Source organism: Fukomys damarensis, unplaced genomic scaffold (assembly GCF_012274545.1).
Source record: "Fukomys damarensis isolate Sample0158 unplaced genomic scaffold, DMR_v1.0_HiC HiC_scaffold_13, whole genome shotgun sequence".
NCBI classification, from domain to species: domain Eukaryota; kingdom Metazoa; phylum Chordata; class Mammalia; order Rodentia; family Bathyergidae; genus Fukomys; species Fukomys damarensis.
In genome coordinates, this window is record NW_022900925.1 from 25,781,436 (window position 1) to 25,797,809 (window position 16,374).

The window sequence follows — 16,374 nt, forward strand, 5'->3', positions numbered from 1 at the left end:
TTTTTTTTTTTTTTTTTTTTGGTACCAGGGATCAAACTTGCACTTGCCAGGCAGGTGGCAGAACCACTGAGCCAAATCCCCGGCCCAAGGATAGTTTCAATTAGATATAAAGCTAAGCACAGAAAAACTAGGAGATCAGATAGTCATAAACAGAAACTCAAATTTAAATTTCATTTATATTATTAATTTTATCTTCTCCCTTTCATTATGACAATAACATACTACCCCCTCATACTGGGGCTTGAACTCAGGACCTTGCGCTTGAGAGGCAGGTGTGGTGTCACTGAGCTAAATCCCTGGCCCTAATAACATACTATCTTGAAACATACCCTTTTAGAGATCAGATAATGCATTGTATAAGTACACAGAATTTAGTAGAATGAAAAATCTGGTAGATCTAATATTCAAGTACTGTAATTCTACTGCTGAATGTTATAGTTAAGATATCCTAACATATCCTGACTACAGAATAATGCTCATGCACAATTCTTTCTTTACTCAGGATTTAGATTTCCATGTGAATCAGAAGAGCAGATTAATTTAGGAACCATAAATTCAACAAAAATTAAGCATCTGAATTACTATCCATGACAGTCTCTAAGAATAAATGAAATACTTACAGATAATGAATTCTATTACTCTGTACTAGTTAAGTGGCCATCATTTAACTACCTAAAAACTGCAGATTAGAAAAATCAAGAATATTGCTTTCTGGGTCAGTGATGTAGCTCAGTGGCACAGCACCTGCCTGGCAAGTGCAAGGTCCTAAATTTGATCCCCAGTACTGAAGGGGGGGAAGTGATGTACCAGGCATGGTGGCACAGGCCTGTAATTACAGCACTCAGGAGGCTGAGGCAGGAGAATTCAGGAGGACTGCTGTGAGTTCAAGACCACCCTGGGCTACATAGTGAGTTCCAGGTTGAGTCTCAACTATATAGTGAGACCTCATAAAAAACAAGAAAAAAAAAAAGAATTTTGTTTTTTTCCACGTATCTACTTATTATGGAAACAGTATCACCCCGCAATGGTGATCAACGGAAAACAATTATTTACACCAAATGGAAAATGGATTTTCATTTAACATAAAACAAAGCTCTAATTTTTTTACCATAATTTTCTATAAAAGCATACACCTACAGTAGTCACCTATTATAAAGAAACTAATTCTTTAGGTGTATTCTTGCCCATTTTATTATATTATCTACTGTTACTAAGAGTTTTCTGTTAAGCTTTAGACACATGTAGCAGTGCTAAGCAAGCACCTCAAAATGAATTCATAATTTTGCAATGTATATGTATTATATGCACAAAACTAAAGTCATATAGAAGACACAGATGAAAAGTATATCTGTTCTCTCTTCTGCAAGATCACATAAATTGTCTATATTTTATCTAATTAAGGTGACCTGGGCCAGGGATTTAGCTCAGTGGTTTGGCTGCCTGCCTCGTAAGCACAAGGTCCCGAGAGTTCAATCCCCGGTACCAAAATAAATAAATAAATAAAAATAAAAATAAAGGTGACCAAAAACCCCTATGCATACACACCATACCATAATATATGCATGCATATTCCATTTATCTTGTTCCTAAACTTTTTATCTATTTAAGGCATCTCTGTATCAACCCATACAGGTTTCCTTTGCTACTGTTAAGTGGACATGCCGTTAGTATTTACTCAGACCTTCACTACTTGGCAAGATCTTACTTCCTGAGGTATATCAACAGTTATTTCAACATATTTCTACTCTGAAAAATTACTTTTTAAAGTTTGGTAATACTTAGGCTAAAATGGGTAGAGAAAGTTGTAGAGAAGCACTCAAAACCTGTTCTTCCTCATCTTTCCAATTCATAAAATAAATATGCTTTCCATCTCAAAGTTAATAAATCTTTCCTGTTCCTGGATTCATTTGTTAGTCCCTACTTTACAATTCAACTAGCTGCAAAGATTAGTCAGAATCTGTAACATCCATACATTCCTACATTCTTGCTACTTCTCCCATCCAAGTACTAACCAAGCCTGACTCTGCTTAGCTTCCAAGATCAGATGAGACCAGGCACATTCAGGGTGGTATAGACATAGATGGTTCTTTCTATTTCTAATTTGCTAATGAAAGCATTTGTATCACTTCTGCTGAGTTGTTCAAAAGGATCTCTTCACTCAGAAAAACATGTAATAAATAGTACACTGTCATTTCAAAGACATACACATAAACTTACGAGCAATACTTTGCTATTCTATCTTATTGCCCTTGTCATTCTTCAGGTCCCAGTCCTCATTATGATGCACCAAACTAATAAGCAGGACACCTATAATTTAGCTATAGCAAACTACATAAAACTTCTGGATCTCCATAAATGGAATTAAATTATTCCCCACTCTATGGCTCTTCATCCCTGATGCATTTTATTTATACTTCTAAAAGAGTTTAATGTATTATTTTCCATTAGACTAAAATTTCATTTAGTGTCAGAACCAAATTTATTTTATGCCATCAGTGCATCATAGCATCTTGCACCAAGAGAAATTTTAGTTTTATTCAAAATGATAAAACTGTATCTTTGAAGAACATAAATATTAAAAGAAAATCCTAAGAGGAAAAAAAATTGAGAGGACTTGAGAGTCATAATTTCACTAAATTTAAGTGCTACACATTTAGCCAGGTATGGTGGCACATGCCTATAATCCTACCACTCTAAGACAAGAGAATTATGAACTCTAGTTTAGCCTAGAAATCTGGTGACTCACTGAGACCATATCTAAAAAATAAAAAAGAAAGGGGGGTATGTGGAACGTAGATCAATGTGAAGGGTTCAATCCAGGTATGGGGGGTGGGCTATACTTTTGAAACTCACAGCATAGCTAGGCAAGGTGGCACACAACTGCAATACCAGGTAACTGGGAAGTTGAGGCAGGAAGATTTCAAGTTTGAGGCAAGTCTGTACTACTTATCAAGATTCTGTATCTGAACAAATAGTGATAAAATGCTTGCATAGCATCTATGACACCCTAGGTTCAGTACCTACTATCTCGAAAAACAAAATAATCTCAAAGGTAGCATAAATTCACTATTTAAAAAGAAAAACTATGTTGGTGGGGCCACCACTGGCCTCACAAGCACAAGGTTCTAAATTCAATCCCCGATACAAACAAACAAACAAAACAACAACAACAAAAAACTAGGCCATCACTATCACTAGTATATGACAATATTACATCTTTAAAACTATAAGTAACTTAAAGAATTTAAGGATGTTGCTTAAATCACAGAACTCATTTTAATGACAAGGGTCATCATCTGGTTCTGACTGGCTCTGCCATTTTCTATAAGGAGGTTAAGAATTCTTTTTACCCTTGTGAAACTATTAAGGGCAGGAACTGAATTACGAAGTTCTTCCAACAAGATCCTTTCCATTACTGGGGATTGGGTATGTTTCCACATGACACTGAAGACCCTGCCAAGTGTTTATGGTTTAGGAGGACTAAAATAGTATGGTGCAATCTCTGTAATGAAGCTATAATCATTAAACACATTTGGCCTAATTTAATTATTATTATACCACAATTCAAGCCTATGTTAAAAATTACTGAATACATAAATGAATTGCGACACTACTAATATTTTGGGCTAGACCACATTTTTATGTTTGTTTGTTTGTTTGTTTTGTGGTACCGGGGATTGAACTCAGGTCCTTGCACTTGCGAGGCAGGCCACCGAACCTCTGAGCTAAATCCCCGGCCCCAAGATAACTTTTTGTTGAGAGAGACTACTCTGTTCACTGTAAAGATATTTAGCAGTATATCTGGCCACTACCTACCACAAGTCAGTAGCATGCCTCCAATTGTGATAACCAAAATGTCTCTTGACACTGCCAAATGTAACCTGGGGATAGGGTTGGGAAGATGAAAAATCATCTCAGTTAAGAATTACTGCATTAGAACAATAATTCCAGGAGAAGGAGAGAATCATCCCAATGATTAAAACACAGCATAAAATAGTCAGGCATGGTGGAACACGCTTGCATACCCAGCAGTTGGGAAGCTAAGGCAGGAAGATTGCTGTAAATTCAAGGCCAGCCTCAACTACACTGCAAAACTGTCTCAAAAACAAAAAAAGAATGAAAACTTCTACCCTTCCAACTATGGAACTACTGTAATATAGTCCATAAATTTCTCTTCAGTCATACAGTAACTAAGCCTCTAATAGTTGAGCTTTGGTGATACTTATACCTTTTATTATCCTAGAAAAACAAGGCTCGTATCTAAAAGTGAATTGTCACAATACAAATCTTGGTATAACCAAAACAATACTCATATGAGACACAGAATTACACAAAAATTTTAAAAGCCTTTTATTTAATCATGGTTCTTTTCTATGAAGAGAAAAAACTAGTGGCCAGAGATGGGCAGAAATAGATGTATTTTATTTCCTTAAGTTATATAATCGTGACTCAGCACCACTCTACTCTGCATGCTACTTTCCTACATTATGCTTCTCATTCTTATTCAGTGAGAAAAATGTCAAATAATTTTAGAACAGAGTCTAAGGTTAGGCTGCATAATAAATAAGGTTAAGCAGCCAATACATTTATTTAAAGCTGTGGCTAGAATTTTTGGAGCTTATGAACACAATGTGCCCACAACAACTCTCTCTCTGAAAATTTTAATACCAAAAATATTCATTCCTCCGTATTTTTACATACATTATTAAGAAAAAAAACAAGTTTTAAAAGTGAATTATTTTAGGCCAATACTTCTACTTCATTCATCCAAACATTTGTTGAATTTCTACTATGTGCTAGGGTTATTCTAGAGGTGCTGTGTGCATGTGTGTGTGTGTGTGTGTGTGTGCGCGCGAGCGGGTGCACGCGCGCTACAAAAATACAGCAGTGAAGAAGACAGAGTCCTTGCTCTCATAGAGTTTACATTCTTTTTTTTGGTACCAGGCATTGAACTTGGGACCTTGGGCTTGCGAGGCAGGCAACAGCACCACTGAGCTAAATCCCAGGCCCTTACAATCTGTTTATTTTGAGACAAGGTCTCACCATGTTTTACAGGCTGGCCTTGAACTCACTATGTAGCCCAGGCTGGCCTCGAACTTGCAGTGATTCTCTGGCCTCAACTTCCTGAGTGCTGGGATTACAGGTATGCACCACCACGCCCAAAAAGCTTATATTCTAATAAACACCATTAACAAATGTGTAATTTCAGATAATGAGATAAAAGGAGCAATTTTAAAATAGTATAGAAGAGAGAGATTTGTGGGAGAGAAGAGTTTGGATAGAATGATTAGGAAGTAATCATTCCCCTGCTGAAGTAACTTCTGAACAGTACTGAATAAGTGACAAGTTCCCTACTCTCTGTAATGTAAATCTAAAGGCCATGAGACAAACTCAAGTTTTTGAAGAAAAACAACAAGGCTAAATTAGGAAACAAAGAGGATAGTAGCAGATAACGATAAAGATCCTACACAGGCACAGACTTAACATTTTATGTAAGAGAAAAAGGGATTTTATTTGCAGAATAAAGGGAAATTATTACAGGGATTTAGAGAATGAGTAACAATATGCATCTTACGATGACTGCTCTGATTTTGGTATAGACAGACATGTAGACTCTAAGCACTAATTATTTCAGGCAAAATCTGAGGCTGACTTGAACTTTTATATTACATTTAGCACAGATAAAGTTCTTTAACATCCTGTTTACAAGACATCATTTGCTTTCAAGAAATCCACTGATTATTAAATAAGCTCTTTGTCTTCCATGGTCAGAAAAGTATGCTGCAATCCAATTTAAAACTCAGACTTTAATTAAAAATGAAATTATACTAGAATTTTTACAAAGTCAAAGTACTACTGGTAAATAAATCACAAGGACTTCCTTGCTAAATGAGAATACAGGAATTTTAAGGAAAAAAAATCTTTAACACTACAGAAAATGAGACACTATAAATGGATCAGACATTTCACTAAATCTTACAGAAGACCAAAATCAGATGAAATATAACCAGAGAAGGTAAATAGCCTAAAATATGCCAAGGGGGGGACTATAGGTAAACTATTCCAATAGCAGGAGGCTCATAATGCCTAGAAAAATCAGAAAAGCTGGACTTACGTGTCAAGAATGAAAACAGCTAAAAAACAGAGGAACAGGAAGCATTCCTTTTTTAAGGAAAACAAACGTGAAAAGATTTCATATATTTTTCATTCCATAATTTTAGGGATGAAGCAGCTACACACACTCCAAAAATTTCCTCTCATTTATAAAGTAGTGTCTGACAAAGATATATAATATTTACAGCTGGGCTTGGTGGCACATGTCTGTAATCCAATCACTTTGGGGCTGGGGATTTAGCTCAGTGGTTCTGTCGCCTGCCTCGCAAGCACAAGGACCTGAGTTTGATCCCCAGTACCAAAAAAAAGCAAAACAAAACAAAAAACAATCACTTTGGAGGCTGAGACACAAGGATTGCCTTGAGTTCAAGGCCAGCATGGGCTACACAGTGAGTTCAAGGCCAGTGTGAACTACACAGACCTGGACTCATAAATACATACATACACACATACACACATAAAATATTCATTAAAATATTTAGTGAGCAAGCAAGGGGTGCCAAAAAACAAGCTCAGCCTACATACACAAAATTCTCAATTGATTCTCTCACTCAAAAATATATGTAAACAATTATTATAAATATAAAAAGAATACTAAAGAAAAAGATAAAAATAAAGTCATTCTACAACAACAACAACAACAAAAATCACAGAACATAAAATAAGTTTTTTTTTTTTTTTAAACGGTACTAGGAACTGAACATAGATAGGATCTTGCGTATGCTAAGCAAACACTTTATCACTGAGCTAGATTCCCAGCCCTGGAATGTCCTGGCATGGTGGTATAGGCCTGTAATTCCATTTACTCAGGAGGATGAGGCAGAAAGGAAGATCACAAGCTCAAATCCCATTTCATTCAGACAGACAGAGTCAAAAACGAAAAATAAATTCTAGAAAGGGCTACAAAAAAACTCAAGAATCCCCTGAGAACATAAAGAGGGGGGAATAAAAGAATGTCCCAGTGGCAAGAGAGAAGAAAGAAGAAAGAAAAAGACAACAAACCAGGTGTAGAGATTCAAACTGGTAATTTCTGTTATCCTGTTATTTGAGAGGCTAAGGCCGAAAGATCACAAGTTCAAATTCAATTTGGTGGGGCCCTGTCTCTAAATAAAAAATATAAAAGGGTTTTGGATCTACTTTAGAGGTAAAATACCTCTGGGTTTGATCCCAGTATGACCAACACCAAAGGGGGAAAAAAAAAAAAAGTCTTCAAACTGAACAGGCCCTTCAGCAGCACTCTGGGAGGCTGAGGCAGGACAATTGCAAATTCAAGCCTATTTTGGGCAACTCAGGGAGACCCTGAACCCAAATTAAAAATAAAAAGGGCTAAGCCGGGTGTGGTAAACACATGCTTGCAATACTAGCACTTGGGAAGCTGAGGCAGGAGGATCCCTGCAAGTTCCAGGGTAGTCTGGACTAAGCAGTGAGTTCAAGGACAGCCTAAACTACATAGCAAGACACCATCTTGAAAAAACAAGCAAATAAAAAACAAAAAACGGGTTAGGATTATAGCTCAGTAAAAGACCCTGGATCAGATTCCCAGCATGGTAAAATTAATTAATTTTAAAATACAAGCAAGAATGAGATGTTACACATTTCATCAGAAGCTACTAGAAGACAGGAAAGCAATGCCTACTCAAGAATTGAAAGGGAAAAATAATATTCAATTAAGAATCCAGTACATAGCCAAATTATCAATCCAAGAATAAGGGCAAACAATCACATCATCTTTCAGAAATGCAAGGATGTTAAATTAACACTTCACAATCTCTGAAGGAGTTAAAGATATCTGCCAAAAAAAGAACCAACTAAAAAGAACCCCTAGTTCTACCAAAGTGTTAACTTTAGAAGTCTATTGAAATGAAATCCTAGAGAGCTACAAAACCAGTCTAGAAAACCGCTCATACATCACAATGCTAACAGAATAAGCAAAAAAAATTGTTCTTAAAACTTATGAACAGAAAATATACACAAAGAAATGTGACATTTTAACCAAATGATAGTCTAAAACATCATTTAACCTTTGAACAGCATTTGAGCAACACAAAAGTAGTTCATCGAGAATGGACTGAGAAAGCAAATATAAATCTTTGCACACTACTTGTCCTTGGTCTAATACCTAGGCAAACAGTTCTACAGAATATAGTGCTGCTATGTTAGTTGATTTTCACCTTTTAGAAAAACTTGAGAAAATGCAAAGGCCTTATTGGATAGGCTTTAAATGTATTCAGAGCAACTGATGAAAAGGCACTCTCTGTCCAACTATACCATAAATAAAGAGAACAAAGAAAGTAAACTATGGATGGAGGAATAGATAGCAACTAAAAATGATTGATGGGGGGCTGGGAATTTAGCTTAGTGGTTTTGGTGACTGCCTCGCAAGAGCAAGGACCTGAGTTCAATCCCTGCTAACCCCCCACAAAAATTGTGAAACAAAAAGGATTGATGGGGCAGGGATTTAACTCAGTGGCTCTGCCGCCTGCCTCACAAGCGCAAGGACCAGAGTTTGATCCCTGGTACCAATAAACAAACAAACAAACAGATTGATGCCAGAATATTAAAAGAATAAATCAGGAAAAAAAGAAAAAGAAAAAGGACAAAAAATTTAACATGCTAGTAGGGAAAACTAAATGTTCAATAAACAGTTTAAATATTTAAACTCACTACAACTTTAGAAAATATGTATTAACACGGTAAGATGCCACTGCTTTTACAGACAAATCAACAGTCTCAGAATCCCAAGTACTGAGGAAAATAACAACAGCCATTCTCATACTCTGCTGGTTCACAATAGCGTAAACTCTTCTGCCAATTTGAAGAACAAATTAGCAACAACCCCTTAATGCTGAAAACAGACATATCTCATGGCCCACCAATTTTACTTTTAAGGTTTTTTTTTTGGTACCAGGGATTGAACTCGGGTCCCTGCACTTGCAAAGCAGGTGAGGGAACCACTAAGCTAAATCTCCAGCCCTAGGTGTATTTTTTTTTTTTTAATTCTCATACAAATAAGGAAATGTATACAAAAAGGTCCACTGCTACATATTTTGTTACTGTGAAAAACTGAAAATTATCAATGTATTCCTCTTCGAGTTAATAAATTATGGTAACTGTAACCAAAAAAATACCATAAAACACTTATATTGAATTAACCAGAGCCACACACATAAAGACATGTATAGAAATAAGCACCAGATTCAGGACAGTGGGAAGAAAACTAAAGAAGAGAAATAGTACACAGGAGTTCTAGCGACTCAAGATCGGTTGGATGGCAGACACATACCTATCTATATATTATTTTGTCCACTTTTTAGTAGATAAATATTTCATAAAAATGTTTTCTCAGAAAAAAAACACAGTAAAAATTTATACAAATTCAATACTCAAGGATGTATTACAAATTCTATCCTGAAATCAATCCTAGAAGCTTACTATTAATGTGTATCACTTCTACCTTTAAATTATAATAGTAACTATTAAAAAAAATACATACTCTGTAACTGATGTTACACTTTCCTGTCCAAAAGGTCCAACTGGATCATCCTTGAATTTATCACTTGGAAGCTGAGGCGGTAAAAATTCTACATCCTTTTTCTTTGGGACCTTGTAGTACTTCCAGGCTGTATTAGCTTCATCTTCCTCCAAATTTACTGCTGCACCAACATATACTGTAGGTTCTACAGTTTCCTGAAACTGAGGTGGGAAAGACTGGGACAAAGTGTCTATCCTATCTTCCATTGGTTTGTTAGGAACCAAGGGATCCGGTGTTGGTATTTGATAAAAATGCTGACTCTGAGGAGTTGAAGGTGTTTTGGTCACTCCTTCATCAGCCACATCACAAGGGTGAGGACTAAGTGGGGGTGGCTGAGGTGAGTTTGCCATTTCAGTGCTATGCATCTGAGGAGTCTTTGCTACATCATTAGTTCGGAGGTTTGAAAATCTCACTTGACTATCGGGAGCAGAGATCACAAGTCTTTGGCTGGCTGAATCTGTGTCCATGCCAACATCATCATTAATAGATACACGATGATGAAAAGGAGTCAAGGGGCGTTTCTGCGGCTTTTCATTCTTTTCTTGTTTCTCATTGGTCTTGTGCTTAGGAAGTACTTGCTGTGGTTGATTTAAAGATGGTGCCTGTCCTTGTTGTCCAGTACTTCTTGGTTTGAGATTTTTGTGCCTGAAAAGTTAAAAGATTTGATGTTTAAAGTATCGCTATTCTAGCAAAGTATCCAAGTTAACCCTGTAAAGTAATATTTCCTATATCATTTGTTTTTCATACAATACTAAAAATAAAATGACTTGAATGTACATGGGAAATATTTTGTTCAGTGACCTAAGTCAAAAAGCATAAAAAATAATTCATAAAAGCCAATTTTCTCATGCTCTATTAATGCATTTAGCTATGTGTTCAGACAGCCAGTAATTATTAGCCATTAATAATTTGCATATATAATCTAAGCCTTGGTATGTGAAAAAATACATAGGTAAGATTCTACTTATTTTAAATAAAAAGATGACAAAAATTCATTTATCTCACAGTAACTATTAACGAATTCACAGCTTGGCTGAGCTTAGTCATTACCTACAATCCTACAGCAACTGGTTCTACTCTACTGGATTAAAGTTAAGTCAGTCTGAGTACTGGGGAGCAGCTTAGTGGTGCTTGCCTAGATAGAATGTGCAAGGTGCTTGGCTTGATCCTCAGCACTGAAAAAATAAGGTGAGGGGAATCAGTCTCTGCAAAGTGCGAAGACTGACTGACCAACGGGCTTCAAAACATATCTACTTTCTCCTAAAACTTAGCACTACCGAATCAGCTGCATAGAAAAGGAAAAGAGCCAGATATGGTGGCACATGCCTATAATTCCAGCACTTAGGCAGGTGAGCAGGAAGATCACCAGTTCAAGGCCAGCCTGAGGTACATAGCGAGCTCAAGGCCAGCATGAACTACATAGCAAGATCCTACAGGTAAATAGATAAATAAGGGAGGGGGAGAGGGGGAGAATGTCTACAATAACCTTTCCTTCATAATTTGGAGCAATTTTATTGCAAAGAACTTAAACTATATGCTTAAAACCTAGTAATTTTGAGGTTTATGGGTCCTATTCAGTGTATTCTAGTTTCCAAACTCACTGATACCTAGTAAGTATATAACATATTTTTTACACTAAAAAACTACTTTAAAAGATGGTGAGATGGAGTTTAAATATTTAATATTGATTAGTTTTGGTTTGACTTGGTACTTTTTAAATATTTACTTATTATTTGCCAAAGCTGATATCTCAAGAACATAGGTGTACATCATTAACAGATGTAAATAACAAAACAGTAACAACTCAATCCAAAATGATAAAGGAGTAATACATAATGACCAAATGAGGCTGATCCCAAGAATGTAAGGTACCATATTAAAGAAGAAATCAGGAGCCAGGCATGATGGCACATGCTTATAATCCCAGCATTTGGGAGGCTGAGGCAGGAGGATCACCCTGAGTTGAGACCAGTCTGGCTACACAGTGAGTTCAAGGCCAGCCTATACTATATAATGAAACCCTACCTCAAAAAAACAAACAAGGGGCCAGGGATTTAGCTCAGTGGTGCCATTGCCTGCCTCACAAGCACAAGGTCCTGAGTTCAATCCACAGTACCAAAACAAAACAAAACAAGAACCAAAAAAACAAACAAAAAAAGGAAATCAGTATTGTTCATCACATTAACATAAAATTAAAAACCTTATTATCTCTCTCTATAATATATATAAAAACATACAAGCTTCAACGACTACTCATAAGAAATAATTATCGTATATATCATATATTATATATCATATATTGCATATACGATATATATATATAATGTTTTATATATATATATAAACATACAAGAAGCTTCAATGACTACTCATAAAAAATGATAATTATCAGGCTAATACTGAAAGACTAATTTCTACCCAAGATTAAGAACAATGAAAAAATATTAACACTCGCCGGGCATGGTGGCGCATCCCAGCACTCGGGAGGCTGAGACAGGAGGATTGCTGTGAGTTCAAGACCAGCCTGGGCTACACAGTGAGTTCCAGGTCAGTCTCAACTAAAAAATGAGGCCCTGTCTCAGAAAACAAAAAATATCGCGCCGGGCGCGGTGGCGCATCCCAGCACTCGGGAGGCTGAGACAGGAGGATTGCTGTGAGTTCAAGACCAGCCTGGGCTACACAGTGAGTTCCAGGTCAGTCTCAACTAAAAAATGAGGCCCTGTCTCAGAAAACAAAAAATAAACAAAACAAAACAAAAATTAACACTAAATATTTCTGTTTAACATTTTACTGAAGGGAAGAAAAACAGGGAGGAAAAAAAAGGGGCCAGAGATATAGCTCAGTGGCTACACCTGCTTGGCAAATGCAAGGTCCTGACTTTGATTCCCAGTACCGGGGGGCGGGGGGATTTTTACTGAAGGTTTTAATCAATGCAACAAGACAAGAAAAAGATATCAAAGATCTCAAAGGAAGAAAAACTTTACTCATAGTTAACACTGTTAGAAACTATGCAATGCAAGGGTCAAGGTGATCACCACCTACAATTTTTTGTTGTTGTTTTGGTACCAGGGATCAAATTCAGGTCTTTGCACTTGTGAGGCAGGCGGTAGACCCACTGAGCTAAACCCCCAGCCTGATCACCACCTAAGCTTAACATTAGCTGTGTGACAACCAATGTCTCTTCTGATACAAAGTAACAGTATCGTCTATGAAGGATTCTTGCCAAAAATAATTTGAATCTAATCAAGCTTCCAGATCAGCAATATCCAAAAGAATGTCCTAAGATGGCGCAAATGCTCTGTATATGGCTCTTGAGCACTGGAAATATAGCTAGCACAATCAAGGAACTCAATTTTTATAAATTAATCTACTATAAATTTAAAAGGCCATTAGTGGTTACTAATAGAGCCAGTATGGGGCAGCACAGCTATCAGATCTACTTTAATTTACAGGAATGTGAGGGATGAAAGAAGTGATACTCAAAGAAAAATTTAAAGCACATGACAATTCACAGAGAAATCCAGAACATGGAATAGTCTACCAGACAACAGACCTAATATTTCCAACTCAGCCAGTGTCGTAAAAAGAGGACAGGAAGTTGGACACATCTAAAAGCCCAATACTCTTGGAGGAAGATCACAGGTTGAAGCCCAACCTGTGCAACTTAGTGAGGCCTTGTTTCAAAATAAAAAGAAAAAAGAAAAGGGCATGGGGATGTAGCTTAGTTCAAAAGACCTGGGTTTAATCCCTAATATCCGCCCCCAATTTTTTTTTTTCCCCAGAGAAAAATATGGAGAGGACAACATACCAAAAAATTACTGTTCATTTTACTGAATGTAATAATGAACAGAATTAACAGTTAGGGAAGAAAATAATGGGGCTGGAGGGTGTAGCTCACTGGTGCTTACCTATCATCCTTAAACCCTAGGTTTCATCACCAGCACCATTAAAACAAAAACAGAAACAAAAAAAGTCCCACTCATTTGTGGGGGTTTTTGGTAGTACTGGAGATTGACTCTAACAGCATTTTATCACTAAGCTAAATCCCCAACCCCAGAATGTGGTTTCACTGAGTTGTCCAGGTGGGACTCAAACTTGCAATCCTCCTGCTTCAGCCTCTCTCAATATTGTAGGTTACAGTTGTCACCACACATGGCTAAAATTTACACTTTCTAGAGCTATATACAGAAGTACTATAGAAACGAAATTATATTTAAGATTTGCTTTAAAAAATCTTTAGGGAGTGTGAAGCATAGGGAACTGATCAAATAAGGTACCATATATTCATAAAATGGAACATTATGAGCTTTACGTATGATGATTCCACCTGTGTGAAAGTAGGCAGACAGACCTATATATGAAGGAAACCTTATAATTTTAAATTTTATATTCTTGTATATTATTTGAACTTTTAGATGAGCTTTTAAAATTTTGTTCTTGCAGTATTGGAAATCAATTCCACGGACACTCTACTGGTGAGCTGCATCCCCAGTCAGCCCTTCTAATTTTTGAGACACTCGAATCTTGTCAGGTTACTCAGGCTGAACTTGACTGTACTTGTGATCTTCTTTCCTCTCAAGTAGGTGAAATTACAGGTGTGTGACACCACAAGCAGCTGAATATATATTACTTTTAATAAAAGAATCTGTGGCTTAAAAAAAAAAAAGGTCATTTTCAATGATGACACAATACCACTTTCTCTTATTGGTCTCTTTTTTAGAATACTTTTTTTTTTTTGGTACTGGGGATCAAACTTAAGACCTTGTACTTGCAAGGAAGGTGGTGGAACCACTGAGCTAAATCCCCAGTGGCCCTTTTAGAATACTTCCAATGACAAAGAGCCATTACCTATTAAGAAAATGTGTACCAGTGTCAACTTTGGTCATTCAAAATAATTTCTCAGCGAACAAAAATTTACCCTTTTTGTATCTTCCAGTCATAGCTCCTATTACCGACTTAATTTATAAAGCTGCTGAGGCCTGGTAATAGTTACAACTTTCAGGGGAAAAAATGAGAACCAAGACCACCTGTCATGCAAAAGTACAAGATCCCAATAATGAATGTAACTGTACTGTATACCTAAAATGTACCAATAAACTCAATAAAAGGAAAAAAAATAGTTACAACTTCCACTGACTATCACACACTTAAAATGTGGCTCTCCAAAGTGAGATATGGTATAAATAGAAAATATATACAAAATTTTAGATGTTAACTTCAAAAAGCCAAATAATGTTTCAGATTGACTGCATATCAAAATAATGCTACATAAATTGAGTTCAACAAAATACAGTGGTACTTTGGTTCATGAACTTGATTCTTTTCACAATTCTGATTGTAAGCCAAGTTGGACGTGAACCAAATCAAATTCAGTGATTAGGTTCAATGTTGGCTACATGGGGAAATTTGATTTGGTTCTTGTCCAGTTCAATCTGCGACCAGAATTGGGGAGAAAATGGAGTTCATGAGCCAAAGTACCATGGTAAATTAAAATTTGAAAAGGTCTTCAGCAAGAGAAAAAAATCTCAATGAAGCAAACAATAGTAAGTGAATATGAATGGTTAATGAACTTAAATTCACTAATTCTCTTGTGTATATTTAAATTTTTTCTTAATAGAAAAATGTGGAACTAAATAAAATATTTTTAAAAAATCCAAGAGGAGGGGCCAGGGATTTAGCTCAGTGGTTCCACCACCTGCTTTGCAAGCACAAGGACCAGAGTTCGATCCCTGGTACCAAAAGAAAAAAAAAAAAACCTAAGAGGAGCAAGGTTAAAGTGTTCCAAGTTCACTGTTTATTCTATAAAAAGAACAGAGACTCTGATAACTTTATATTTTAAGGAAAGCAAGCACGATAAATGCTTAATTCATTTAATGAAAGAATAAAAATAGAATGCCAAACTTCTGAGCCAGCAGAACAAAGGGAAAGAAGGAAAATAAAGAACAGTAACATTAGGCAAGAACAAGGAAAAGAAAAGAGAACATGGTATCATCATTTCTCGCTCAAATATCTGCATGTCCTCTACAGCAGTTCCCAAAAATGGTCCACGAATACCTTCAGGGGTATTTTCATAATAGTAAGATATTATTTGCCCTTTTATGTTGACATTCAACAGGACAAAAGCAATGAACAGTAGGACTGTTGACAACTATACATGAAACAGAGCTGGGCCTGGTGGTGCATACCTATTATCCTAGCACACTAAACATGAGACAATATAGTGTTATCAACTGAATTAGTGGTAGTCATTGTTTCTTCACCACCACATTGTTGTTAAAGGCAATTTACTTAAAATGTTCTTTAAAAAAAGAGTAAAAATCATGAATTTTTATTAAATCGCAATCCTTACACACATGGCTTATTATATTCTGTATGAAGAAATGGAAGAAACATAAAAACCATTCTGCTATAAACTGAAGTGCAATGTCTACTCTTGGAGAAAAGCACTTGCAACAACTGTTTACAATATAAGCCAAATTAACCACTTTTTCCTGGAACACCATTTTTATTTGGGGAAAAAAATGACTGATTAACAATGATAACCTATACCTAATTATTTGGCAGACCTGCCTAGTAGGGTCTCAAAAATAAACAAAATGAATTTGTCATTTTAAGGAAGAGTAACTAGTAACTTTGAGCTTTTGAGTTAAGATTTTGAATTTTGGAAAACTTTACATACTAGTGAGCTTTACAGTTTTGTCTTTTTTCTAGTACCAGGGATTGAACTC

At 36.2% G+C, this 16,374-nt stretch overlaps 1 protein-coding gene across 1 annotated transcript in view; it reads right to left on the bottom strand.

Annotated features, from left to right (window-relative positions):
- The window catches only part of Med13 (mediator complex subunit 13), a 101,708-nt gene that overhangs the window by 42,538 nt on the left and 42,796 nt on the right, over positions 1-16,374 (bottom strand). The window contains exon 8 of the mRNA XM_010626732.3: positions 9,608-10,291. Coding sequence (XP_010625034.1) covers positions 9,608-10,291 — 684 coding nt within the window. The remainder of the gene's footprint in view (positions 1-9,607; positions 10,292-16,374) is intronic.